Source organism: Pristiophorus japonicus, chromosome 7 (assembly GCF_044704955.1).
Source record: "Pristiophorus japonicus isolate sPriJap1 chromosome 7, sPriJap1.hap1, whole genome shotgun sequence".
In the NCBI taxonomy this organism is placed as follows: Eukaryota; Metazoa; Chordata; class Chondrichthyes; family Pristiophoridae; genus Pristiophorus; species Pristiophorus japonicus.
Genome location: NC_091983.1, coordinates 122,228,931 through 122,255,406, shown reverse-complemented (window position 1 = coordinate 122,255,406; position 26,476 = coordinate 122,228,931). Strand labels below are relative to the sequence as shown.

Below are 26,476 nucleotides of genomic sequence, written 5' to 3'. Positions count from 1 at the left end.
GACAAAAATATAGACTAGAAGCTTCTATAGGTATGTAAAAAGGAAAAGATTAGCAAAAGTAAATGTGGGTCCTGTACAGACTGAGGCAGGAGAAATTATAATAGGGAATAAGGAAATGGCAGAGAAATTAAACAAATATTTTGTGTTTGTCTTCATGGACGAAGACACGAAAAACCTCTTGGAAATAGTGGAGAACCAAGGATCTAGCGAGAATGAGGAACTGAAAGAAATTAGTATCAGTAAAAAATTGTACCAGAGAAATTAATCTACTGGACCTGATGGCCTACATCCTAGGGTTTTGAAAGAGGTGGCTACAGAGATAGGATGCATTGGTAGTCATCTTCCAAAATTCCATAGATTCTAGAATGATTCCTGCAGATTAGAAGGTAGCTAATATAATCCCGCTATATTTAAGAAAGGAGGGCACTTAGAAAATAATAGGATTGGGCGGAGTCAACACAGATTTATGAAAGAGAAATATATTTGACAAATCTGTTCATTTTTTGAGGTTGTAACTAACAGAATAGATAGGGGGGAACCAGTGGATGTGGAGTGTTTGGATTCTCAGAAGGCTTTCGATAAGGTGCCACATAAAAGGTTATTAAACAAAATTAGGGCTCATGGGATTGGGGGTAATATACTAGCATGGATTGAGGATTGGTTAATGGACAGAAAACAGAGAATAGGAATAAATGGGTCATTTTTAGGTTGACAGGCTGTAACTAGTGGGGTACCGCAAGGATCGGTGCTTGGGCCCCAGCTATTCACAATCTATATCAATGATTTGGATGAGGAGGCCAAATGTAATCTATCCAAGTTTGCTGATGATACAAAGCTAGGTGGGAATGTAAGTTGTGAGGAGGATACAAAGAGGCTTCAAGGGGATATAGACAGGCTAAGTGAATGGGCAAGAACATGGCAAATTGAATATTATGTGGAAAAATGTGAAGTTATCCACTTTGGTAGGAAAAATAGAAAAGCAGAGTATTTTTTAAACAGTGAGAGATTGGGAAATGTTGGTGTTCAGAGGGACTTGGGTGTCCTTGTACACAAATCATTGAAAGTTAACATGCAGGTACAGCAAGCAATTAAGAAAGCAAAAGCCTTTATTACAAGAGGATTTGAGCATAAGAGTAAAGATGGCTTACTATAATTGTATAGGACCCTGGTGAGACCACACTTGGAGTATCGCGTACAGTTTTGGTCTCCTTACCCAAGGAAGGATATACTTGCCATAGAGGGAGTACAACGAAGGTTCACCAGGCTGATTCCTGGGATGGGGGTGGGGGTTGTCCTATGAGGAGATTAGGCCTATATTCTCTCGAGATTCGGTGAATAAAAGGTGATCTCATTGAAACATACAACATTCTTACAGGGCTTGACAGGGTAGATGCGGGGAGGATGTTTCCCCTGGGCTGGGGACTCTAGAACCAGGGGGGTCACAATCTCAGAATAAGGGGTCTGCCATTTTGGACTGAAATGAGGAGAAAATTCTTCACTCAGAAGATGGTGAATCTTTGGAATTCTCGACCTCTGAGCATCCGCAGCCCTCTGTCGTGGAGTATATTCAAGACAGAGATCGATAGATTTTTGAATATTAAGGGGATTGAGACACATGGGGATAGTGCAGGAAAGTGGAATAGAGGTAGATTACTCCTGCTCCTAATTCTTGTGTTCTTATGTTGAAGTGAGCCGATTGAACACTGACATTCCCCCCTCAAGTTGGCTACCTCCTTCTCAAAATGAAACATTCATACAGTTACAGACACATACCAGTATGTAATTCACTAAACATTGTTCAGGGTTTGATCAAGAAAATTAATTGACAGCAGTAATTTGGCTGTGGAGATAGTGGATGCTGTGATATCAGGTGTGGGAGAAAACATTGGCTGCGATGAATGGTATAAAATAGAATCCTGGACATTGGACAAAGAGGCTAGGAATATTTAAGAAAGTGTGGCATGGATATTAAGTCAAGATGACAAGATTGATGATAACTATAGAAAGTTATCAATTATGACCTGTTAAAACTGTCTGTAAAACATTAATGAGGAGTGAGTTCTGCATGCTGTACAATATGACTCTTAATGGAATTCTTCAAACACACCAAGGTTTTGTAGTTTACAAGGTTCCAATCAGCACATTGTGTTATTAGCGTCAAGAGGTTCACGACCGGCTTGTTAAGATATTAAACTGTAATTATCATGGCTCAGCCTCAATTGGATGATTAACTTCCCAACAAGCAAATGTTACTTTACTGTGGCCCAGAACTGCTGTATACCTGCTTGTTCAGCGTTGATTGAGCATAAAACAGTTCTCCTGTTTAAAAGCCCCAATTGATGACGTATGGGCCCCAATCTTAGTCTCTCTACTGCCTTGTTTTTCAGCACAAATTGGGTACCATGGCATCTTCTTCTCCTTCTTCTTCTTCTTCTTCTTCTTAGGGAGTCCCCCGGAGTCGAGAATGACTTGATTCCACACTAAAATGAGTTATAAGTTGACTGATGAGACCAATATGGGATCTACAGTCTCTGTCACAGGTGGGGCAGATGGTGGTTGGAGGGACGGGTGGGTCGGGTGCTTGATTTGTCCTGTGCTCCTTCCACTGTTTGTACTTGGCTTCCGCGTGCTCCCGGTGGAGAGAATCGAAGTGTTCGGCACCTTCCCCTCCACTTTGAGCAGTCTTGGGCCAGGGATTCCCAAAAGTCGGTGGGGATGTTGCATTTATTCAAGGAGGCTTTGAGGGTGTCCTTGAAGCATTTTCTCTGCCCTGCTGGGACTCACCTGCCAGGATATAGCTCAGAGTAGAGTGCTTGTTTCGGGAGTCTAGTATCGGGCATGCGGAAAATGTGGTCCGTCCATCGGAGCTGATCGAACGTGGTCAATGCCTCGATGCTGGGGATGTTGGCCTGAGAGAGAATGCTGATGCTGGTGCGCCTATCCTGCCAATGAATTTGCAGAATTTTGCAGAGGCAGCATTGGTGGTACTTCTGTAGTGCTTTGAGGTGCCTGTTGTACATAGTCCATGTCTCTGAGCCATATAGTAGGGCGGGTATCGCCATTGCTCTGTAGACCATGAGCTTGGTGCAGCGTTTGAGATCCTGGTCTTCGAACACTCTTTTCCTCAGGTGGCCAAAGGCTGCATTGGCACACTGAAGGCAGTGTTGGACCTCGTCATCGACGTCTGTCCTTGCTGATAGTAGGCTCCCAAGGTATGGGAAGTGGTTCACATTGTCCAAGTCTCGTCATGGATCTTGATAATGGGGGAGGCAGTACTGTGTGGCGGGGCAGGTTGGTAGAGAACATTTGTCTTACTGATGTTTACTGTAGGGCGTAGGCTCTCCTACCTTTCAGTGAAGGTGGTAATGATGGTTTGGAGTTCGGACTCCGAGTGTGCACAAACACAAGCGTCATCTGCATATTGTAATTCAATGACAGAGGTTTGGACAGAGGTGGTCAGCACATTTGGATTTCTGGATGGATGGTATGTTATTAGGGCCAAGAGGTTCATTACCGGCTTGTTAAGAGATTAGAAACATAGAAATTTACAGTGCAAAAGGAGGCTATTTCAACCCATTGTATCTGCCCTCGGTCAGCAGCCCTGAAGGTTACATATAAACCTATGAACAATGAACAATGGTGGACAGATAAAGAGCATCTGGCCCAACCAGTCCGCCCCACACAACCGCGATACACCATGCATCGTAACATTTTACACTCCACCCCACCCGGAGCCATGCGATCTCCTAGGAGAGGCAAAAAATCAAAATAACCCAAGCCAATTGGGGAAAAAAATCTGGGAAAATTCCTCTCCGACCCATCCAGGCGATCGAAACTAGTCCAGGAGATCACTCTGGCTGTATTAGATTCCCTGAAGTATTTACCATCATATCTGTGCCAACCAACAAGAGATTATCCAGTCTAATCCCACTTACCAGCTCTATGTTCGTAACCCTTCCAGGGACCGAATTCCAGACTCTTACAATCCTCTGCGTGAAGAAGCATCCTCTCAAATCCCCTCTAAACCTTCCACCAACCACCTTAAACCTATGCCCCATCATAATTGACCCTTCCACCAAGGGAAATCGGCCCTTGCTATCCACTATATCCAGGCCCCTCAAAATTTGATATACCTCAATGAGGTCTCCTCTCAGCTTCCTCTGTTCCAAGGAGAACAAACCCAACCTATCCAATGTGTCCTCATAGCTAAGATTCTCCATTCCAGGCAGCATCCTCATAAATCTCCTCTGCACCTTGTCCAGTGCAATCATGTCCTTCCTATAATACAGCGACCAGATCTACCCGCAGTATTCCAGCTGTGGCCTAATCAAAGTATTATACAATTGAAGCATAACCTCCCTGCTCTTGTATTCTATGCCTCGGCCAAAAAAGGCAAGCATTCCATATGCCTTCTTAACCACCTTATCCACCAGGCCTGCTACTTTCAGGGATCTGTGGACAAGCACTCCAAGTTCCCTTTGTTTACCTACACATCTACATGGCCTACCATTTAATGTGTATACCCTTTCCTTATTAGCCCTCCCCAAGTGCATTACCTCACACTTCTCTGAATTAAATTCCATTTGCCACTGCTGTGACCACCAGACCAGTAGATTGATATCCACCTGCAGTCCATGACTTTCCTCTTCATTATTAACAACACAGCCAATTTTAATGTCATCTGCAAACTTCTTAATCATACTCCCTATATTCAAATCTAGATCATTGATGTATACCACAAAAAGCAAGTGACCCAGTACTGAGCCCTGCGGAACCCCACTGGAAACATCCTTCCAGTCACAAAAACATCTATCAACCATTACCCTTTGCTTCTAACCTGTAAGCCAATTTTGGATCCAACTTGCCACTTTGTCCTAGATCCCATGGGCTTTTATCTTCACGACCAGTCTGCCATGTAGGACCTTATCAAAAGCTTTGCTAAAGTCCATATACACTACATCATACACACTACCTTCATCGACCCTCCTGGTTACCTCCTCGAAAAATTCAATCAGGTTAGTCAAACACGATCTTCCCTTAACAAATCCATGCTGACTGTCCCTGATTAATCCTTAACTTTCTAAATGTAGATTTATCCTGACCTTCAGGATTTTTTCCAATAGTTTTCCCACCACTGAGGTTAGGCTGACAACCCTGTAATTACTCGGCCTATCCCTTTTTCCCTTCTTAAACAAGGGTACCACATTAGCAGTCCTCCAGTCCTCCGGCACCATGCCTGCATCCAAAGAGGACTGGAAAATGATGGTCAAAGCCTCTGCTATTTCCTCTTTTGCTTCGCTCAATAGCCTGGGATGCATTTCATCTGGGCCTGGGGACTTATCCACTTTAAAAGCTGCTAACTCCTTAATAACTCCTCTTTCACGATATGTATTTCAACCATCATTTCACGCTCCTCCTCGATAACAGTATAACAACATAAGAACATAAGAAATAGGAGCAGGAGTAGGCCATACGGCCCCTCGAGCATGTTTCGCCATTTAATATGATCATGGCTGATCCGATCATGAACTCAGGTCCACTTCCCTGCCCGCTCCCCATAACCCCTTATTCCCTTAACGGTTAAGAAACTGTCTATCTCGGTCTTAAATATAAGACAACCTGTTCCTAAATATAGCAGTTTAAATGATGTTTCAGAGAAAAATAATCAATATTGCTGCAATCAAGCACTGGTCAAAAATGCTGTTACCTCTTATTAAAATGAACATATTTGTGCAGTCTACTGCCCTTGCTGTGAATCTCAAACCATAATTTTAAGCACATTAGAGACAGAATCATTTGGCAGCCAAAAATATGCTAATCATGGGGCACTTGGAGTGGCACCTCAGCCCAAAAGCAGCCAGTACGCCCCCTCTAAAGCTCGATGGTGATTATGCTAACATGTTGTGAAGTCAGAAAATCCAGTTAATATTCTGAAAGTGAAAAAATCTGCTCTGAGCACATGAATTTTAATACAATTGAGCCATAGATTTTTAGCATTTTCTATTGTTTACAAAAGTGAGACTGTTTTCAAATGTAAACCATAAATGTTACTGCAATTGGAAGCAATTTTCAGCCTTGACTCAGAGGTAACACTTTCAAGCCTCACTCCAACTGCATTGTCAGAGCTGTTGTTTCTCAGATAAGATGTTAAACTGGGACCCCATTAGCCTCCTCACATGTAGTGCCAATGCAAGAATTATACATTTACTATTTTATTTACATTAATAAACCAAAAATTGCTGTAAGACTCATACGTAAACGATGCCATGGCACTATTCAAAGAAAAGCAGAGGAGTTTTCCTGGTGTCCCAGTCAAATTTGCTGCCATGTTTGCCGACATAACAACAGTGGCTACATTTCAAACCGTAATTCAATGTCTGGCATGCACTTTGGGGAATCCTTAGATATTTTAAACAATGTATGAATGCAAGTTCTTTCTTTTGATTTGGAAATGGGAAAATAGTTCAAAACCTTTACATTGTTTTTATGGCAATTTACAGTTTCCTTGGTTGAATTTTAGTCTTCAGTGTACACTGGACAGGTGGTGGGCAGATAAATCACACCCACCTGATGTCATCAGCAAGAGGCTCTTAATAGTTGGACCTCATTTACATTTTTTTGGCGAGCTACCATTTTGGGATAGCCACCCAGCATGGGCTTACAGCAAAGGGTTAAAGGGGAGGGCTAGGGTGATTAGGGAGGAGTGCAGAAAAGGAAAGCATCAATGAAGGGGTGAAGGATTATCAACAAGCAGCAGGGGGAGCCTGATGCCAAAAACTGCCATATAAATTGAACTTTATTCCTTCAGTGACGCTGGTACAAGATAGAGCTGTAGAGTGGCAGAGAGAAAAATCTCCCTCGCAGGTATCTCATGTAGCACAAACTTATATATGCAAGTCCCATATTAATTAAAATAAATTAGTTCACAATCATGCATCAAACTCATTTAAATGTTCATCACGTATTTTATGTTCCTAGTGTGTCAAAATTAAGAGAGTCTCAACTGCTCAGGAACAAGATGAAACTGTTTAGCATTGCCAATCTGGCAATATTTAGAAAGACTGAACAGGAAATTGTTGCTAAAATAAATGCCATTCTCAGGGTCATAATGATAGGATGTATTTTAAAATTGTACATTTTATTTATTTTTACCCACTTTATTAGGTATTCTTTGCATTCATAAATATCCCTTAACTCTATCTGCCATTCCATGACTGGAGAAGGGTGGATTTATTTGTAGTGCCGATGCAAGAATTCTACATTTACTATTTTATTTACATTAATAAACCAAAAATTGCTGTAAGACTCATACTTTAAATCTGCTGTACAGAAAGATACCAAGCCCTCCAGCCACTGATTTAACAGAGTCTTAGCAGGGGATACATTGCGAACTAACATGAATAGAAATCACTGTGACAAATTATCACTCCTCTGCAGTCAATCATGGAGAATGAATTAGTAATAGGACTTTGTCATGTAACTCGACTATACAAAGCATCATAAAATTCACTCACCTTCAACTTTTTTTGCTTCTTTTGCAGACTTTACCTTTGCTAGAATAATGGATATATTACTGCATTAGATAGCTGCATGATTACGTGTGTCACAAATATTTTAATAGTGACAAATTACAAGGGTTTTCAACAAGGGGCCCAATGTTCCTCTCAGGGGTCTCTGGAGAGAATTCTCTGCATGGAGAAATCTTCTGCAAATACTGACTTACTCCAGGAGACTCCATATAATATGTCACACACTCCTGGTTTCCTCCTGCAGAGATTGACACTCTCCTGGGGACCACGATCTTAACCTCTATAGTGTCAGCTAACCATAAGAAAACTGCATTATCCTTTTACAAAAACGTTTTATGCATATACAGCAAGATGAATAATGGGTTAGTTATTAATCTGATGACCTAGCAGATCCCCAGGATCGGAAAACCCTATCTTGAAAACATTTGTTGGGAATGGAAGGATGAGTTGAAATCCTCAGAGATGCTTTTGTTTAGAAACATAGAAACATAGAAACATAGAAAATAGGTGCAGGAGTAGGCCATTCGGCCCTTCTAGCCTGCACCGCCATTCAATGAGTTCATGGCTGAACATGCAACTTCAGTACCCCATTCCTGCTTTCTCACCATACCCCTTGATCCCCCTAGTAGTAAGGACTTCATCTAACTCCTTTAGCCAGACATTAGCCAGAAGACACTGGATTCGTGTTATTTCTGCCAACTCTCCTGAGGGTCAAAGTTCTCAGCACTGCTCCACTGGCAGAAATGCAACAGGGTGGGTGCTAGCGATCTCCCCTCCTGGCCCTGCTGGAGTAACCAAAGTTGCATGACAGCAGCAGACACCCTTGCCACTATGGACGCACCTTACGCATTCACCAGAGAAGCAACACCGGTAAGCGCCTGTGCCATAGCCAGTGGCACCGGTACTGATTTTAAAAACAGAAAATACTGGAAATACTCAGCAGGTCAGGCAGCATCTGTGGAGAGAGAAACAGAGTTAACGTTTCAGTCCAATGACCTCTCCTCAGATCTTTCTAACGAAAGGTCATCGACCTGAAACATTAACTCTGTTTCTCTCTCCTCAGATGCTGCCTGACCTGCTGAGTATTTCCAGAATTTTCTGTTTTTATTTAGATTTCAAACATCCGCAGTATCTTCTTGTTATTTTGCCAAATTTTATTGGGGGTCCAGTTTGGGCTCCAGACCTAGATCCCTAGGTTGCCCCAATGTGTGGCTCAGAACATTCTTGTTTTCCTGGGTCATCCTGGCTTCCAGGGACGTAGGGAAGCCAGGGCCGAGGAAATTTCCAGTATGAGAATGTCTTTCCTCGGCATCATCCCCTCTGACATTAGCAGTCATGTTTGGTATGGATAGACATTCCCCTCAAACCAGGCCTCGGTGTAAATGGGCTGAGAGTACACCTCTGCTCAAATTTGAACTACCTAATAGCAGAACCAAATTTTTGCGCACCCTTGTAAGGGATTTTTTACAAGACTTAGAATGATTATACAGTGTTAAAGTATTCTGGAGGAGCCTATGATTTAGAAACAGGCTGACTAATCATAGAAATAGAAATTTACGGCACAAAAGGAGGCTATTCGGCCCATTGTGTCTCTGCCAGCCGAAAAAGAGCTATCCAGCCTAATCCCACTTTCCAGCTCTTGGTCCATAGCCCTGTAGATTACGCCAGTTCAAGTGCATATCCAAGTACTTTTCAAATGCGACAAGGGTTTCTGCCTCTAACATTCTTTCAGACAGTGAGTTCCAGACCCCCACCACCCTATGGGTGAAAAAAGTTCTCCTCAACTCCCCTCGAATCCTGCCAACAATTACTTTAAATCTATACTCCCAAGTTATTGACTACTCTGCTAATGGAAATAGGACCTTCCTATCCACTCTATCCAGTCTCCTCATAATTTTATACCCCTCAATTAAGTCTCCCATCAGCCTCCTCTGTTCCAAAGAAAAAAACCCAGCCTATCCAATCTTTCCTAATAGATAAAATTCTCCAGTCCTGGTAACATGCTATTAAATCTCCTCTGTACCCTCTCCAGTACAGTCACATTTTTTTCATAATGTGGTGACCAGAACTGCACGCAGTGCTCTTGCTGTGGCCTAGCTAGTGTTTTATATAGTTCAAGCATGTCCCTCCCTGTTCTTATATTCTATGCTTCGGCTAATAACAGAAAGTATCCCATATGCCTTCTTAATCACCTTATCTACCTGTCCTACTACCTTTAGGGGTCTGTGGACATGCACTCGAAAATCCCTTTGTTCCTCTACACTTCTCAGTATCCTACCATTTATTGTGTATTCCCTTGCCTTGTTAGCCCTCCCCAAATGCATTAACTCACACTTCTCCAGATTGAATTCCATTTGCCACTTTTCTATCCAACTGACTGGTCCATTGATATCTTCTTGCCATCTACAGCTTTTTTCCTCACCAATAACCACAAGGCCAATTTTTGTTAGTCAGACACAACCTTCCCTTGACAAATCCATGCTGACTGTACTTGATTAATCCATGCCTTTCTAAATCGCGATTAATACTGTGCTTCAGAATTTTTTCCAATAATTTGTCCACCATCGAGGTTAGGCAGACTGGCCTGTAATTACTCGGTCTATCCATTTCTCCCCTTTTAACCAATGGTACAACGTTAGCAGTCTTCCAGTCCTCTGGAACCACACCTGTAGCTAGAGATGATTAGAAAATGATGGTCAGAGCCTCCGCTATTTCCTCCTTTGCTTCTCTTAACAGCCTGGGATACATTTCATCCGGGCCTGGTGATTTACCTGCTTTCAAAGATGCTAAACCCCTTAATATTTCCTCTCTCACGATGTTTATCTCATCTAATATTTCTCACTCCTCCTCCTTAACTACAATGTCTGCATCGTTCCTCTCTTTTGTGAAGACAGACACAAAGTAATCATTAAGAACCATACCTACATCTTCCGCCTTCTCATACAGGCCTTAATAGGCCCTACTCTTTCTTTAGTTCTCGTCTTGCTCTTTATATATTTATAAAACATCTTTTGTTTTTCCTTGCCAATATTTTTTCATGCCCTCTCTTTGCTTTCTTAATTTTCTTTGTAATTTCACCCCCCACTTTCTATACTTCTCTAGACTTTCTGCAGTATTTAGTTCTCGATATCTGACAAAAGCTTCCCTTTTTTTCCTTATCCTACCCCGACATCCAGGGGAGCTCTAGGAGAAATTTAGAATTCATCAGAGGAGGACAAAGGGTTTAATTAGGAGGGGGGAAATAGAGTATGTGAGGAAGCTTGCTGGGAACATAAAAACTGACTGCAAAAGCTTCTATACATATGTAAATAGAAAAAGATTCATGAAGACAAATGTAGGTCCCTTGCAGTCAGAATCAGGTGAATTTATTATGGGGAACAAAGAAATGGCAGACCAATTGAACAAATACTTTGGTTCTGTCTTCATGAAGGAAGACACAAATAACATTCGGGAAATATTAGGGGACCGAGTGTCTAGCGAGAAGGAGGAATTGAAGGAAATCCTTATTAGTCAGGAAATTGTGTAAGGGAAATTGATGGGATTGAAGGCCGATAAATCCCCAGGGCCTGATAGTCTGCATCCCAGAGTACTTAAAGAAGTGGCCCGAGAAATAGTGGATGCATTGGTGATCATTTTCCAACAGTCTATCAACTCTGGACCAGTTCCTATGGACTGGAGGGTAGCTAATGTAACACCACTTTTTAAAAAAGGAGGAAGAGAGAAAACGGGTAATTATAGACCGGTTAGCCTGACATCAATTATTAAAGATGTAATAGCAGCGCATTGGAAAAGCAGTGACAGGCTCGGTCCAAGTCAGCATGGATTTATGAAAGGGAAATCATGTTTGACAAATCTTCGAGAATTTTTTGAGGATGTAACGAGTAGAGTGGACATGGGAGAACCAGTGGATGTGGTGTATTTGGATTTTCAAAAGGCTTTTGACGAGGTCCCACATAAGAGATTGGTGTGCAAAATTAAAGCACATGGTATTGGGGGTAATGTATTGACGTAGATAGAGAATTGGTTGACAGACAGGAAGCAGAGAGTAGGGATAAACGGGTCCTTTACAGAATGGCAGGCAATGACTAGTGGGGTGCTGCAGGGCTCAATGCTGGGACCCCAGCTACTTACAATATACATCAATGATTTAGATGAAAGAATTGAAAGTAATATCTCCAAGTTTGCAGATGACACTAAGCTGGGTGGCAGTGTGAGCTGTGAGGAGGATGCTAAGAGGCTGCAGGGTGACTTGGACAGGTTAGGTGAGTGGGCAAATGCATGGCAGATGCAGCATTATGTGGATAAATGTGAGGTTATCTACTTTTGTGGCAAAAGCATGAAGGCAGAATATTATCTGAATGGTGACAGATGAGGAAAAGGGGAGGTGCAACGAGACCTGGGTGTCATGGTACATCAGGTGCAGCAGGCGGTGAAGAAGGCAAATGGCATGTTGGCCTTCATAGCTAAGGGATTTGAGTATAGGAGTAGGGAGGTCTTGCTGCAGCTGTACAGGGCCTTGGTGAAGCCTCACCTGGAATATTGTGTTCAGTTTTGTTCTCCTAATCTGAGGAAGGACGTTTTGCTATTGAGAGAGTGCAGCAAAGGTTGACCAGGCTGATTCCTGGGATGGCAGGACTGACATATGAGAAGAGATTGGATCGACTGGGCCTGTATTCACTGGAGTTTAGAAGAATGAGAGGGGATCTCATAGAAACATATAAAATTCTGACGGGACTGGACAGGTTAGATGCAGGAAGAATGTTCCCGATGTTGGGGGAGTCCAGAACCAGGGGTCACAGTCTAAGGATAAGGGGTAAGCCATTTAGGACCAAGATGAGGAGAAACGTCTTCACTCAGAGAGTTGTTAACCTGTGGAATTCTCTTCCACAGAGAGTTGTTGATGCCAGTTCGTTAGATATATTCAAGAGGGAGTTAGATATGGCCCTTACGGCTAAAGGGATCAAGGGGTATGGAGAGAAAGCAGGAAAGAGTTACTGAGGTGAATGATCAGCCATGATCAAATTGAAAGGTGGTGCCGACTCGAAGGGCCGAATGGCCTACTCCTGCCCTATTTTCTATGTTTCTATGTTTCTTTGTGGGATATTTGCTCTGAACCCTCACTAATGTTCGTACTTAATGTTCAAACTCCTTACAATATATATAGAAAATACAATTGTTAGCAAACAAAGTTTTATTACCTGGTTCAGGAACAGCAGGTGTCTCTGCAAAATAAGACAGATACAAATTATTTCAGTAATATGAATATGATATAGGTAATGCACAACCAGGAATTTGTTTCCCAAGTAATGCATGGTTAAGCAGGTCCCATGTTCGCTTTTACATCTGAAATACTTAACTTTAACACAATTTTTCTAATGGGCTGATCCTTGTGCTTAGCAAAACATTATTTTTTCCTTTCATTCCCAGGCAGTGTAGTATTAGTGCTTGAGGACACTTTCGTTTTGAATAGATGTTGCCATTATAAGTTACTAGCGCAAAATACTATATCACGCTAGGCCAGATATTGTAGTAATTATTTAAAATGCATTTGTTAAAACAGCTACCAGTTTAATAGAAGCAATAGGCAAGGTCTTTTGTCACTGTTTGTGGGAAATTTTAGTTAAGCTTCACATCTTGCACCCACCAGCATCAGCATGTGCCATAATTCCAGCACACTTGCCATTCTGAGAAAGATTGTTCTACAGCAGCTATTATAGCCAATTATGAGAAATTAGTTCTTACAGTGTACATATGAGGTGATATTATGGAAGGGTTCTGTACAACCTTTTAGTTTAAACCATATTTCAACCCACATGCTGTAATATAATATACCTTTTTGTTCTACCAATATTTATTCTTAACCCACAATATTTTATTATTTTTGAATATTTGAACGTGGCTCCGCATTGTATATACGGATATAATAAGACATGGATTAGAGGAGATTTGGCTCATCCATGTGCCTTTTCCATAACATGTTTAATTCACTCAGTCAGACTCCACTCAGCTCATTTACCTTTCTATGGCTGGCTCTGCAAAGTCTTCACTATCATAACAACCATCACTACTACCACCAAAAAGGCAAACCAAATGAAAATTCAGAATACCTCTCTTCCCTCTACATTATTCATCCTTAATTTGTACCATCTTTGTTGTGACATTTTCATGGGCCTTAGCAACTAAAAATAGGACCAATTTTTCTGCCCCTTGCCCCTGGGAATGCTCAGTTCTTCAGGCACAAAGGTCAGGAAAAAGGAATGGAGATGCGAATTGCCATGTCTCTTTCCCTTTAACGCTGCCCAGAGATTTCTTGGACTTTCCTGGAAATGGAGCAGAGCCTGGTTTGTGCCTGCCACACCAATACAGTTGAGGCAGGTGGGGCAGACCTAGCTTCCTGCCTAGTTCTGTGTTGCAATTGCTAGTAGGTGCATCTGAAGAATATGCTGCAATGGTTTCTCCAGAAATCTTGCTAACTGGAGGGTCTGGTGGGGGTGGGGGGGGCGGTCTTGGAGCAGGTTAAACGAGGATTGGATGCCATTTTTTTACTCCCTCTAGAATTTTATATTGGAACTGGGGGACCTTGTTGCTGCCAATGGAAATCACTGCGGCCAGAGATACAGCTACCCCAATCTTCTTGTTCCTGTTGCTGGGGGAAGGCCCTTGCCATGTCAGCTGCTTTATGGTTGTCCCTGGAACAGGAAATTCAAGGTTTCCCAGAGCTAGACTGATGAACCCCACCCAAAGCCAGGGCAAAAATTTGGGGCGGACAAACCTGCCCTAATATCTTGTACACAGCGCTTGTTCATCTCTATCTGCTCTCAATCTTGTTAACCTCCTTTCTGTTTCTAACCACATAGTCATGAAGCACTTCCTTTAAAACTGTTAATCAATACATTATTGATTATCATAGGTCAGAGTCTATAACACATAGCCACTGCTGTATGGGAAAAATAAATTCTATCTAATCTCAAATCTTGCTTCATGATTTCGAATTTCAGATCTTCTCAGTCTTTGTCAATCAAGTTAAATAATCTTCTTGTATCTACATTATATATTTTTTTCAGACATCTTATTTCTTCTGAATCTTCTTTTTTGTGGTGAAAATAAACTCAGCCCTTCATAATTTAAAGCCCCAAGTTCCAAAATTATCCTTGTCCTTTTTCCCTGGACTGTCTCTAATGCATCAATTTTCTTTCAAATGTAAAATATTCAATTTTGCACACCATATTCCAAATTGCTTTTAGAATTGGTTCTCAACTTTAATTTTATTTATACAGGATCTCAATATTGTACATTATTATTATAATTTATGACAAAATAAGTCATTTTGCATGCGAATGTTGCTCCTTTAAAAGCAAGTTTGCTGCAAAATCTTCAATCATTCTAAAGTAGAAATTTGAATTGGGACACTTTAGGGGTCTACACCATAACGAATGGGCAGCCACTTTTATACCGAGCCCGATTTTTTTATTCTATGTAGTTTGTGGTGTCCTAAGTTTGGGGCAAAGTCTCAATTAGAAATACAGAAAGTTCTATCAGAGATCCTTTCCTTTCTATTACAGTCAGCGCTTGTTTGCCATTATTTCATATTCTATACCATTTGATCTCCATACAAGTTACTGGCCAGCTGGAAGCCCAGCATTGTAGATTGGCTGCCTGTTATAGAAACCATACATTTTCATTTCTATTGATTTCATTGGAAATTAAATTGAGGCAGTTTCTATAATGGGTGGCCACTCTGCAATGCCATTTTTACACCCCTGTTGGACATGCTGAAGAGATGTATGTTGGACATCTTGGGGAATTAAAGGTTAACAGTTGAACTTCTTCATTTCATGGAGCAACAGACTCTCCAATATAAACAGGATGACTTAGAAAAGTCAGGAGAGGACTGCATAGCTTGTCTTCTGATATGAAATAATGGCAAACAAGCGCTGACTGTAATAGAAAGGAAAGGATCTCTGATAGAACTTTCTGTATTTTTAATTGAGACTTTGCCCCAAACTTAGGACACCACAAACTACATAGAATAAAAAAATCGGGCTCGGTATAAAAGTGGCTGTGAGGAGAGACATGACAGTAATGATGTCAGCCATAAGTGATTAATGTGTAACTTTAGGGTAATAAACATAGGTAGAGGTATCCATTAGCTATAGTATAGAAAGATGATGGTTGATAAAGCCTATTCTTCAAAGATGTTGATAACTGTCACGCCAGGAAGTCTTGTTTAGGGGAAGTTGCTTTGGAATAAACAACTACAAATGTTTACATGAATGGTCTGTCTTCAAAGCATTCAGGAATAGATACATCATGAGGTCTTTTCTCTGAAATTTACCTTCGATGCAGGCAAAATAGTATTGTGTATAAAGGAGCATGGTTTTCAGCATTTCTTTGGAGGGCTCGAGAGAAACTGAAAAGTCACTCTCTGTATACAGTTAGGCTGATTACCTGTACTGTGCATCAATAAAGTCTGTTCTGTATACTACACTACGAAATGTCACATGCTTACTCGAACCATGATGTTGTGAACCAGAGTAGGTAAGATGTTGATTGCTAACACACCTGAGCCACAAGTTGAAAATCTACCCCAATATTTTGGCTAGGTTTAGCAATGCTTTCTGGAAATAATACCAAATAATAGATCATAATCCTTTTATACAGTTTAAAGATGATGTATGCTTTAATCAGTGATGTTGGTGTTAAATTCTCTGATATTCTGATTGTTTGAACCAATGATTTACTATTTAAATACATAGCTGTACAACAAATTCGTTTCAAGTAAAATAATTTTCTTCCCAATTAAAACATGTTGTCAACGTTCAGCCTGCCCCAATTTCCCATGTACTATGACTGCTCTGATAATGTGCATGTCACAGAAGCTGACCTGGAATGTGGGAACAGCTGGAAAGAGATGCTGAAGACTAACTCTAATAATGTATTTATAAATAAATTGCCCTCACGGAGGATGGCATTATATTATACTCTCATTTAAAAAGCACATTTCAATATATAACCAAATATACACCTTTAAATTTGGTCACAGGTTTACAGTTTTATAATTCAATTTTTTTTTAAATGTTTAATTTGAGTCATATTATTTGTCAATGAATGTTTTAAGCTTAATCAAGAAGCAGACATTGTGCAGAGTGAACAAATGCAAATGCAGCTATCCAATTAAATCGGGTTAACTTCCCAAATGAATAGTGCAAATGTGACGACAGACATGATGTCAACTGACACAGAATCATAATCAACTGGAGAAACTGAACAGTCATTCAAAATGAAAATAAAATAATGATGTTATAAGATGCAAGAACTCCTTGGTTTCAAGTGGGTTGAAGGATGCAATATTATTAGTGTACAAATATCTCTGTGAGGAAAAGGAATATTAATTTTACTTTTAATGTGGAATTGTTGTTAAATGCCTCTACAAATAGTAAACAGTTACAGAAATAATATGCGCATGCTGCTGAAGACCATCTTTCTCAAGCACACGAATGAAGCTTTTCAAGGCTTCTCCAACCCTCACACTGCTGGGTGAACCAAAATCCCACACCATTAACACACTGAATGCAGTAACAAGCACCATTTTCTCTTCAGTTATGAAAGGTCTGAATAACAGATACAGTGAATTTTGCTGAAAAGTACATTGTTTTTGCCACTGAAACAGGTTTGTGTATTTATGTGTTAACTGTGGCTCAGTGGGTAGAACATAACATAAGAAATAGGAGCAGGAGTAGGTTATTTGGCCCCTCGAGTCTGCTCTGCCATTCAATAAGATCATGGCTGATCTGATCCTAGCCTCAACTCCACTTCCCTGCCCTCTCCCCATAACTCTTGACTCCCTCTGTAGCACACTCGCCTCTGACTCAGAAGGTTGTGGCTTCAAGACCCAATCCAGGGACTTGAGCACATAAGTCTAGGCTGACAATCCAGTGCAGTGCTGAGGGAGTGCAGCACTATTGGAGGTGCCGTCTTTCGGATGAGATGTTAAACCGAGGCCCCATCTGCTCTCTCAGCTGGACTTAAAAGATCCAATAGCAATTTTCGAAGAGCAGGGTATTATCCCTGGTGTCCTGGCCAATATTTATCCCTCAATCAACCTCAGTAAGACAGATTATCTGCTCATTATCACATTGCTGTTTGTGGGAGCTTGCTGTGTGCAAATTGGCACCTGCATTTCCCACATTACGGTAGTGACTACACTTCAAAAAGTATTTCATTGGCTATATAAAGCTTGAGACGTCCAGTGGTCGTGAACACAAGAATTAGGAGCAGGAGTAGGCCATTCGGCCACTCAAGCCTGCTCTGCCATTCAATGAAAGTTTTACAGATTTGCACGCCTAGCATAGAGCTTCTAATGCCAGGTGTATCTATCAGAAATTAGGGTGCGGAGCTTAGTGGACCTTATGCTCAAATCCCTAATATACACCGCTGGTTAGTGACGATCTATGCCAGGAGTTCCAGTCATTTATCGTCATCGTTTTTTTTGACTAAGAAATCTTTGTTAGTTGACCAAGATATTATTGTAGTGTACTATGTCTTGTCTCCGCAATTGAACTTTTCCTTTTAATCTGGAGGTAGAATTTTTGTGACTGTACTCTTCCAAATTTCCTGCTGTAACTTCACTGGAAGATCACGGAAACCCCAGAAAAATGGCGTAAGCAGCTGATTCTCTGATGTTTCCATCGACCTTCACCAAAGTTACTGTGGGAAATTAGGGGCAGATCTGTGGAAATTTCACTACACCAAGCTTCATTTTGCAGTGTACTACCCATTAGAACTCTAGTTTTAAACAGAAGTGTGTTTAAAGTTCTGTCAGGCAGAGCACATTACCATAACAGTTTGCAGCACATGTTTTCAGGCCATTCCAGGGTTTCTTGTGTTGTGTTAAAAGTGGCATCCATTGGGGAGGCTGCCGCTGATGTACACTTACAAGCACAATTCACCTGCCATGTCCGTGTAAATTGCCTGACCTGTGTAATGGGGATGGGGGATAACATTTCTGAAAGTTGGTGTACTTAGGCCACACTTTCCTCAGTGGAGTGGAGCCAATGGATTTTCAGCCTTTGTGGTTTAATGTCCTATTTATAATGGAGTGTTCAAAATTGCACACACCTTGGGGCCGAAATTGCCCCTTTTTTGCTTCCCTGTTAGCACTGCCGGTAGGGGCGAACGAGACACAATTTCCTTTTCGCCCAGGGTCGGGCGGCGATAGTGCCTGGGACGGAATTGCCTCCGAGATTTTGGGGGTGATTTGGAGTTTGCACCACGCCCAGCGATTTGCGCCCCGGGCCGGTACACACCCAGTGATGATGCCATCGCGATGCACACCAACCCCTCACCGTCCCACGCCAACCCCTTTGCGCTCCAAGGGGGAAATTACCCCCCAGAACGCAAGGTTAAGCATTGCCATCTGAAAATCGTCTAGGATGCACGTAAAGTTCATGCTCACTTGTCGTTAAGATGATTGCAGTCATGATTCTTGTCAAAAAACTCAAGCTCATTGGCGTTACACTGAAAAGCTGGATCAATATCCGGGGCAGTCTAAACGCAAGTAACGATTCCCACAGGCTTTTTCCACTACTTAACGGGGAGGTTCATTGATGCTGCAGCACCTCATTCTCAGCATTGTTGGGTGTACAGTTGCCCCAACAAGCTTAAGACAAAGGACAAGGAGAAGGAGCACTTATTTACAAATCCTGATGGCAGATCCAGGGAGGTTATTGAATGAAGATTTTGAGGCATTGGTTTTTGCATTGGAGAGTGCGTTCCTGTACCTGGCAACTGGCAGGAAGCCCTTGCCATAGGTCTGTTGGACCATGCAGAGGGAGGTGGCACACCACGTCATAGGCAGCACTGTGCTCCCCAGGACTCGCACACAATGCAGGAGGAAGTTTAACGACCTCACAAGGGTGGTTAGGGTGAGTGAAGGCTTCAACAAATGCTATACCATCATTTCGACCACAAGCTTCACACACTGCTCAATGTACCACACCCCCAACACTCTCCCACCAACAATATCTTCCCATCAACACTCACAACCGCATCTCACACCTTGCACACAACGACGGCTATTCAACTATGGCAGGTACATCACCCAAACATATTGTATCACACTCACTCACACACTTTCCTTTCTCTTGCAGGCCAAGGTTGCTCACAATAGATGTGAGCAGGAGCTGACAGGTGGGGGCCAAGCCCACATTGAAGAGCTGAGCCAGTTGTAAACAAGAGTGCTGGAGATGATTGGGCGCTAGGTCATCGGTAGCATGACCACTGGCAACGTGACCTCCTTGGGGAAAACAACGGTATGTTCATTCATACTCCTTCTTCTCACATCCCACAATCTTTTCTCACTTTTAAGCTACTCATGCTGTATGCATATATTTCTGCCTTCCTGCCCCCTTTCCTTCAACATAACCCAAATCTTCTGTCTTTCTGCTTTCAGCAGTCTGTCCCAGAAGGCACTGATGAGCATGAGAGGGGAAAAGAGGAGGAAGAAGACATCATGTCACTGCATCTGTCACTCGCAGACACCACCTGGCACTATGCTTTTAGAGGCTAATGTAGTAGTGGGATCTGCACAAGGTGAGGCACCAGCACCAGTGGGATGCAGCAAGGCCAGGGGGAAAGGGTAGCTTAGGGACCAGCACCTCGGAGGGCAGGCTCATACACAAGTTCTGCTGCACAGGACTCGGATAAGGACCTTAATGGGGAGGCCTTCAGAAGAAGGGTGATGGGTATGCACTCAGAAATGATAGGTGCAATGGCAAGGCTGCCAGGGAGCCTCTCAGCAATGGCAAGGAGCATGGAGGAGTCCACCTCCAACATTGCACAGGTCTTTGCGAAGAGCATGGAACCCATAATTTCCAGTCTGGAAATGATGGTACATTCCCAGAGAGACTATGGCAACCCAGACGTGATGGTATGCATGATGAATGATGTCACAGCTTCCATTGCAGCACAAGTGGAAGCGATCCAATATCTTAGTGCTTCAGCAGAATCTCAGACTGTTTTCATACAGCCTCTGCTTGATGGTATCCAAGCTCAGACTGCTCTTTGTAGAATCAGCATGATGCCACCCAAGCTCTGAAGGCCGTCATTGTGCTTGGGCATCCCACCATCGACCAGGGCTTTCACGGTGTCTCAGCAGACCAGCAATCTGTGCTCTAAAAGATTGCTAGGAATACTGAGGCGCCTCCCCAGGGGAGTGGCAGTGTGTCTGGAGCAGGAACCTACTGTCCTCTCTCAGGATGACAGTATACCAACTCCTACCACTGCCTCTTTGCCGTTGCCCTTGCCTCAACCAACCAGCCCAAACTGCTGCCACCCATGCCAAGGTGGTGCAGTCTACAGCTGGCTTCTAGGTCCACAGCTGGTCGATGTCATCCAGCAAGGCCGTCTGAAGTGTCCCCCACTGAAACTTAGCAGCCTTCCACTAGCTGTGCTGCAGCCACTGGGGGTGCATTGCATACGAGCACTAGAGCAGGAAAAGGCACACAAGCGACAGGCACTAAGGGATTGCATACGGTTGTTTAGTTATTGATGTAATATATGTGAGATGTTTATTGATAAAGTGATTAATTGTGTTTGGAATCTTTTGTGGTGTCTGTATTTCCAGCTTTGTGCTCAGGAGAACGCTGTGATATGGCGTGAGACAGGGATGGTGTGATGGGGATGTGGTGGGCTATGGGGATCTGGGGTGTCATTGATGGGAATCAGAGTCTGATCAGATGGTCCAGAAGGCTGATTGTCACGCTGCCTCCACCCTCCCTCCTGTTGCTCCTCCTCCTCCTCCTCCTTGTGGAGCATGCAGCAGACCACCAGGAAATTGGGCACCCGCTCAGCTGAGTACTGGAAGGCTCCTCCCAAGCGGTCAAGGCAGCAGAACCGTTGCTTCAGTAGGCCGATGGTCTGTTTGATGATGTTCCTGGTAGCAGCATTGCTCTCATTATATGAGTGCTGAATAAGAGTGTTGTGGTTGCGGAGAGGAGTCGTGAGTTCGGTGGACAGCGGATGGCCCTTGTCTCCGAGCAACCACCCGCAAGCTTGACATGGTGTCGGGAATAGTGCTGGCACAGGATGAAGGCATTGTGGCTGCCACCAGCATAGCGGGCATTGGCATTGAGGATGCGCTGTGTGTGGTCATGCACCAACTGCACATTAAGTGAGTGGTAGCCTTAGCAGTTACAGAAGATCTCGGGATTGATATGCGGTGCCCGCAAAGACCCCTGGGTGCAGACAATTGTACCCAACACCATGGGGAAACCCGCTATCCTGGCAAAGCTACATGCATGCTCTCTGGTGATCGGGAAACCAATGTAGTCCCTTCTCCTGGTGTAGAGAACCTCAGTAACCTCCCGGATGCACCGATGGATGGCGAACTGTGAGATGTTAGCTTTGTCTTCTGCTGCAGACTGGAAGGATCTACTGGTGAAGAAATTGAGGGCAACGATGAGCTTGACTGTCACCTGGGAGAGCTGTAGTAGCCCTGGTCTGAGGTTAGAGGTCTAGTTGCTGGACATGGCAGAGTTCTGTGCCCACCTCCTTGGTGAACCTGCTGATAGTGTTCCTCACTTAATTGAAGGTAGAAAGGATGTCGGAAGACCCAAGGAGGGCAAGACCTCCTATTGAGAGCCCTGATGGCCCTCCTCTTTCCTGTACGCACAAGTTCCCATTTTTCACACTGCCTCCGCCATAGATCCTGGAGGGCGAGGTTGACTGCCACTACAGTACCTGTGACTTTTAGCATTTCAAAAATAATTAGGGAGCTTTATATTTACCAGAACACTCAAAGAACCTTGAAATGACTAAACAAAGCTCTTGCAGTTGGAGGAAGTAGCATATAGTCACTCAAACTGCAAAACCCTGTCAGATGCGAATGATTGGTGATGATCCCTTTAAATAGCATCACTGTAACCGGCTTCCTGCTGTCGCATGCCACCTCAACCGGTCGTTATTTACTCTAGTCAGTAAGTTCAATAGCCAAAATGGAGTTGGGAGATCAGGCGTCAAGTGAGCATTGCACACTCACGGACGGTTATGATGTCTGTGATGGTGAGATCCTCGGCGATCGAGTTTAGCAGCTGGCGGTAGAACATCAACCATTGTTTTAGTGCCACAAGATGGCACTAAATGTGTGGTGCTAAAAACACAAATTTCTTCCCCAATATGTCTTCTCTATGCCCCTGTTTACAAAACCCAAAATGCAATTGACTTTTTTTTACTTCAATGGAAATAAAAATGAAGGAAAGATGTAAAACAGGCTGCCTACTTGCTATCACCTATTTTGCACTATCGTACAAAGTTAAGATCTACTCCTGTCTTTAAGATATGAGTTCCGCATCTTTAAGGAGCTGGAGAGCAGAGCCGTTTGTTGAATGTAAAAGCAGATGTTGAATAAAATGCAACTGTCTCTGCAATGTGTTCAAATAGGAATCGATTGTCACCAGCCAGGTGAGAGTTAAGTGGCTGAGAATTTATTGAGCAATGGTATGAAATGTCTGGTCTGCAAGAGACATTGCGCTGCTGGCATAAAAATCCGTGCAATTAGTTGACTGAGTGGCCCATTACAAGCTATGAAAATCCGTGTACTTAAGGGGACATGATTTCATACAGTGGCTAGTGTTGACCTGAATTTTTAACACTGAATCCTATTGATGGTACCCACGCAATGAGGGATTCGTTTAGGGGGCACGCCATATTAGAAATGCTGGAAAGTCTAGTGGGGTGTTTTAGTCAGGGTGGGGAGCAGTTGGATCACCCTACTTAATGCTGTCTTAGCAGCTCCATTTATAAGGGAGCTGTCTAAAAAATATATTTTTTTAAATATTCTTCGTGGTCCAGGCCTTGATCCCAACCTTGAGCCGTTAATGGGCCCCACTTTCAGCCCTGTCAGGAGGTATGCCTGGTCTGAAGAGATTGTCTCAGTCAACCATCCACCGGGTCCCAATGAAGGACCAGGTTATGAGAACATTTGAACTCCCTGCCTCCATCTTTACCCTCCCCTAAGTTGATGTCCTTATTTGTGGTGGGTGGAAGCTCCGTCCCCAAAGTTTATTGAGGAGACTTCGGCCAAGGCTTGGCATTTGCTGCCCAATTCTGGTCATTCCAGCATACTCATACTGAAGTTAAAGCAGAAGTACTGAATGACCAGATAAGAATTAATAAGGGGAAAAAGTCACTGGTGGGCATAGTCGATACACACAATAACAGTAGCTACACTGTTGGACTGAGTATCAATCAAGAAATAATTGAGGCTTGTAAAAAAGGTACGGCAATAATCATGGGCGATTTTAATCTTCATATTGATTGGAGGAAGCCTTGAGGAAGAGTTCATAGAGTGTATCCGGGATGGTCTCCTTGAACAGTATGTTGCGGAACCAACCAGGGAGCAAGCTATCTTAGATATAGTACTGTGTAATGAGACAGGATTAATAAATGATCTCCTAGTAAAAAATCCTCGAGGAAAGAGTGATCATAGCATGGTTGAATTTCAAATTCAGTTTGAGGGTGAGAAAGTTGGATCTCAAACTAATGTCCTAAGCTTAAATAAAGGACATTACAAAGGTATGAAGGCAGAGTTGGCTAAAGTGGACTGGGAAAATAGATTAAAATGTAAGATGATTAATAAGCAGTGGCAGACATTTGAGGAGATATTTCATAACTCTCAACAAAAATATATTCCACTGAGAAGGAAAGATTTTAAGAGAAGGGAGAACCATCCGTGGCTAATTAAGGAAGTACAGGACGGTATCAAATTGAAAACAATGGAATACAAAGTGGCCAAGATTAATGGGAGGCCAGAGGATTGGGAAACTTTTAAAAACCAGCAAAGGATGACAAAAAAAAAATAAAGAGAGTGAAGATAGATTATGAGAATAAACTAGCAAAAAATATAAAACAGGTAGAAAGAGTTTCTACAGGTATATAAAAAGGAAGCGAGTAGCTAAAGTAAACATTGGTCCCTGAGAGAAAGAGACTGGGGAAACAATAATGGGGACCAGGGAAATGGCAGAGACTTCAAACAAATAATTTGTATCGGTCTTCACGGTAGAAAACACTAAAAGCATCCCAATAATGGATAATAAAAAGGCTATAGGGAGGGAGGAACTTAAAACAATCACCATCACTAAAGAAAAGTACTCAGTAAAATAATGGAACTAAAGGTGGACAAGTCCCCTGGACCTGATGGCTTGCATCCCAGGGTTTTAAAAGAAATGGCTGCAGAGATAGTGGATGCATTGGTTGTAATCTACAAAAATTCCCTGGATTCTGGAGAGGTCCCAGCAAATTGGAAAACCACATATGTAACGCCACTATTTAAAAAAGGAGGGAGACAGATAGCCGGAAACTATAGACCAGTTAGTCTAACATCTGCCATTGGCAAAATGCTGGAGTCCATTACTAAGAAAGCAGTAGCAGGACATTTGGAAAAACATAATACAGTCAAGCAGAGTCAGAATGGTTTTATGAAAGGGAAATCATGTTTAATAAACTTGCTGGAGTTCTTTGAGGATGTAACAAGCACGGTGGATAAGGGGAAACCAATGGATATGGTGTATTTGGATTTCCAGAAGGCATTCGATAAGGTGCCACATAAGAGGTTACTGCACAAGATAAAAGTTTATAGGTTTGGTGGTAATATATTAGCATCAATGGAGGATTGGTTAACTAACAGAAAACAGAGTCGGGATAAATGAATCATTTTCCGGTTGACAAACATTAACTAGTGGGGTGCCATAGGGATCAGTGCTGGGGCCTCAATTATTTACACTATATATATTCATAACTTGGATGAAGGGACCGAGTGTAATGTAGCCAAGTTTGCTGATGATACAAAGATGGGTGGGAGAGCAAATTGTGAGGAGGACACAAGAAATCTGCAAAGGGATATAGACAGGCTAAGTGAGTGGGCAAACAGTTGGCAGATGAAGTATAATGTGAGAAAGTGTGAGGTTATCCATTTTGGCAGGAAAAATAAAAAAGCTAATTATTATTTAAATAGAGAGAAATTGCAAAATACTGCAGTACATAGGAACCTGGGAGTCCTTGTGCATGAAACACAAAAAGTCAGTATGCAGGTACAGCAAGTAATCAGGACGGATGGAATGTTGGCCTTTATTGCAAGGGGGATAGAATATAAAAGCAGAGAAATCCTGCTACAACTGTACAGGGTATTGATGAGGCCACACCTAGAGTATTGCATATAGTTTTGATCTCCTTATTTAAGGAGGGATATGCTTGCATTGGAGACAGTTCAGAGAAGGTTCACTAGGTTGATTCCTGAGATGAAAGGGTTGACTTATGAAGAAAGATCGAGTAGGTTGGGCCTATATTCATTTGAGTTTAGAAGAATGTGATGTAATCTTATTGAAACATATAAGGTATTGAGTGGGTTCGACAAAGTAGATGCAGAGAGGATGTTTCCCCTCATGTGGGAATCTAGAACTAGGGGGCATGGTTTCAGAATTAAGGGTCATCCATTTAAAACTGAGATGAGGAGGAATTTCTTCACTCAGAGAGTTGTAAACCTGTGGAATTCTTTGGCTCAAAGATCTGTGGAGGCTGAGTCATTGAATATATTTAGGGTGGAATAGACAGATTTTTGAGCGATAAGGGAGTTAAAGGTTATGGGGAGCAGGCAGGGAAGTGGAGCTGAGCCCAAGATCAGATCAACCATGATCTTATTACATGGCGGGGCAGGCTCAAGGGGCCAAATGGCCTATTCCTGCTTCTATTTCTTATATTCTTCTGATAATGCATATTTGGGGCCATCATGTAGGAATGATCACAATGAACTATTTTAATTTGTTTCATAAACCATGAGAGCTCATCTCAAATAGACTACAACTGTTATAAGAGCATAAAAAAAATAAGAGCACGAGTAGACAGGATTCAATAATATCATGGCTGATCTTCAACACCAGCTTTCTCGCTTGATC

At 42.5% G+C, this 26,476-nt stretch overlaps 1 protein-coding gene across 1 annotated transcript in view; it reads right to left on the bottom strand.

The window, feature by feature from the left end:
- LOC139266620 (triadin-like) overlaps window positions 1–26,476 on the bottom strand; it is a 563,562-nt gene that overhangs the window by 78,709 nt on the left and 458,377 nt on the right. Inside the window, exons 50-51 of the mRNA XM_070884212.1 lie at window positions 12,728–12,751; window positions 7,515–7,553 (exon numbers count right to left, since the gene is read on the bottom strand). Coding sequence (XP_070740313.1) covers window positions 7,515–7,553; window positions 12,728–12,751 — 63 coding nt within the window. The remainder of the gene's footprint in view (window positions 1–7,514; window positions 7,554–12,727; window positions 12,752–26,476) is intronic.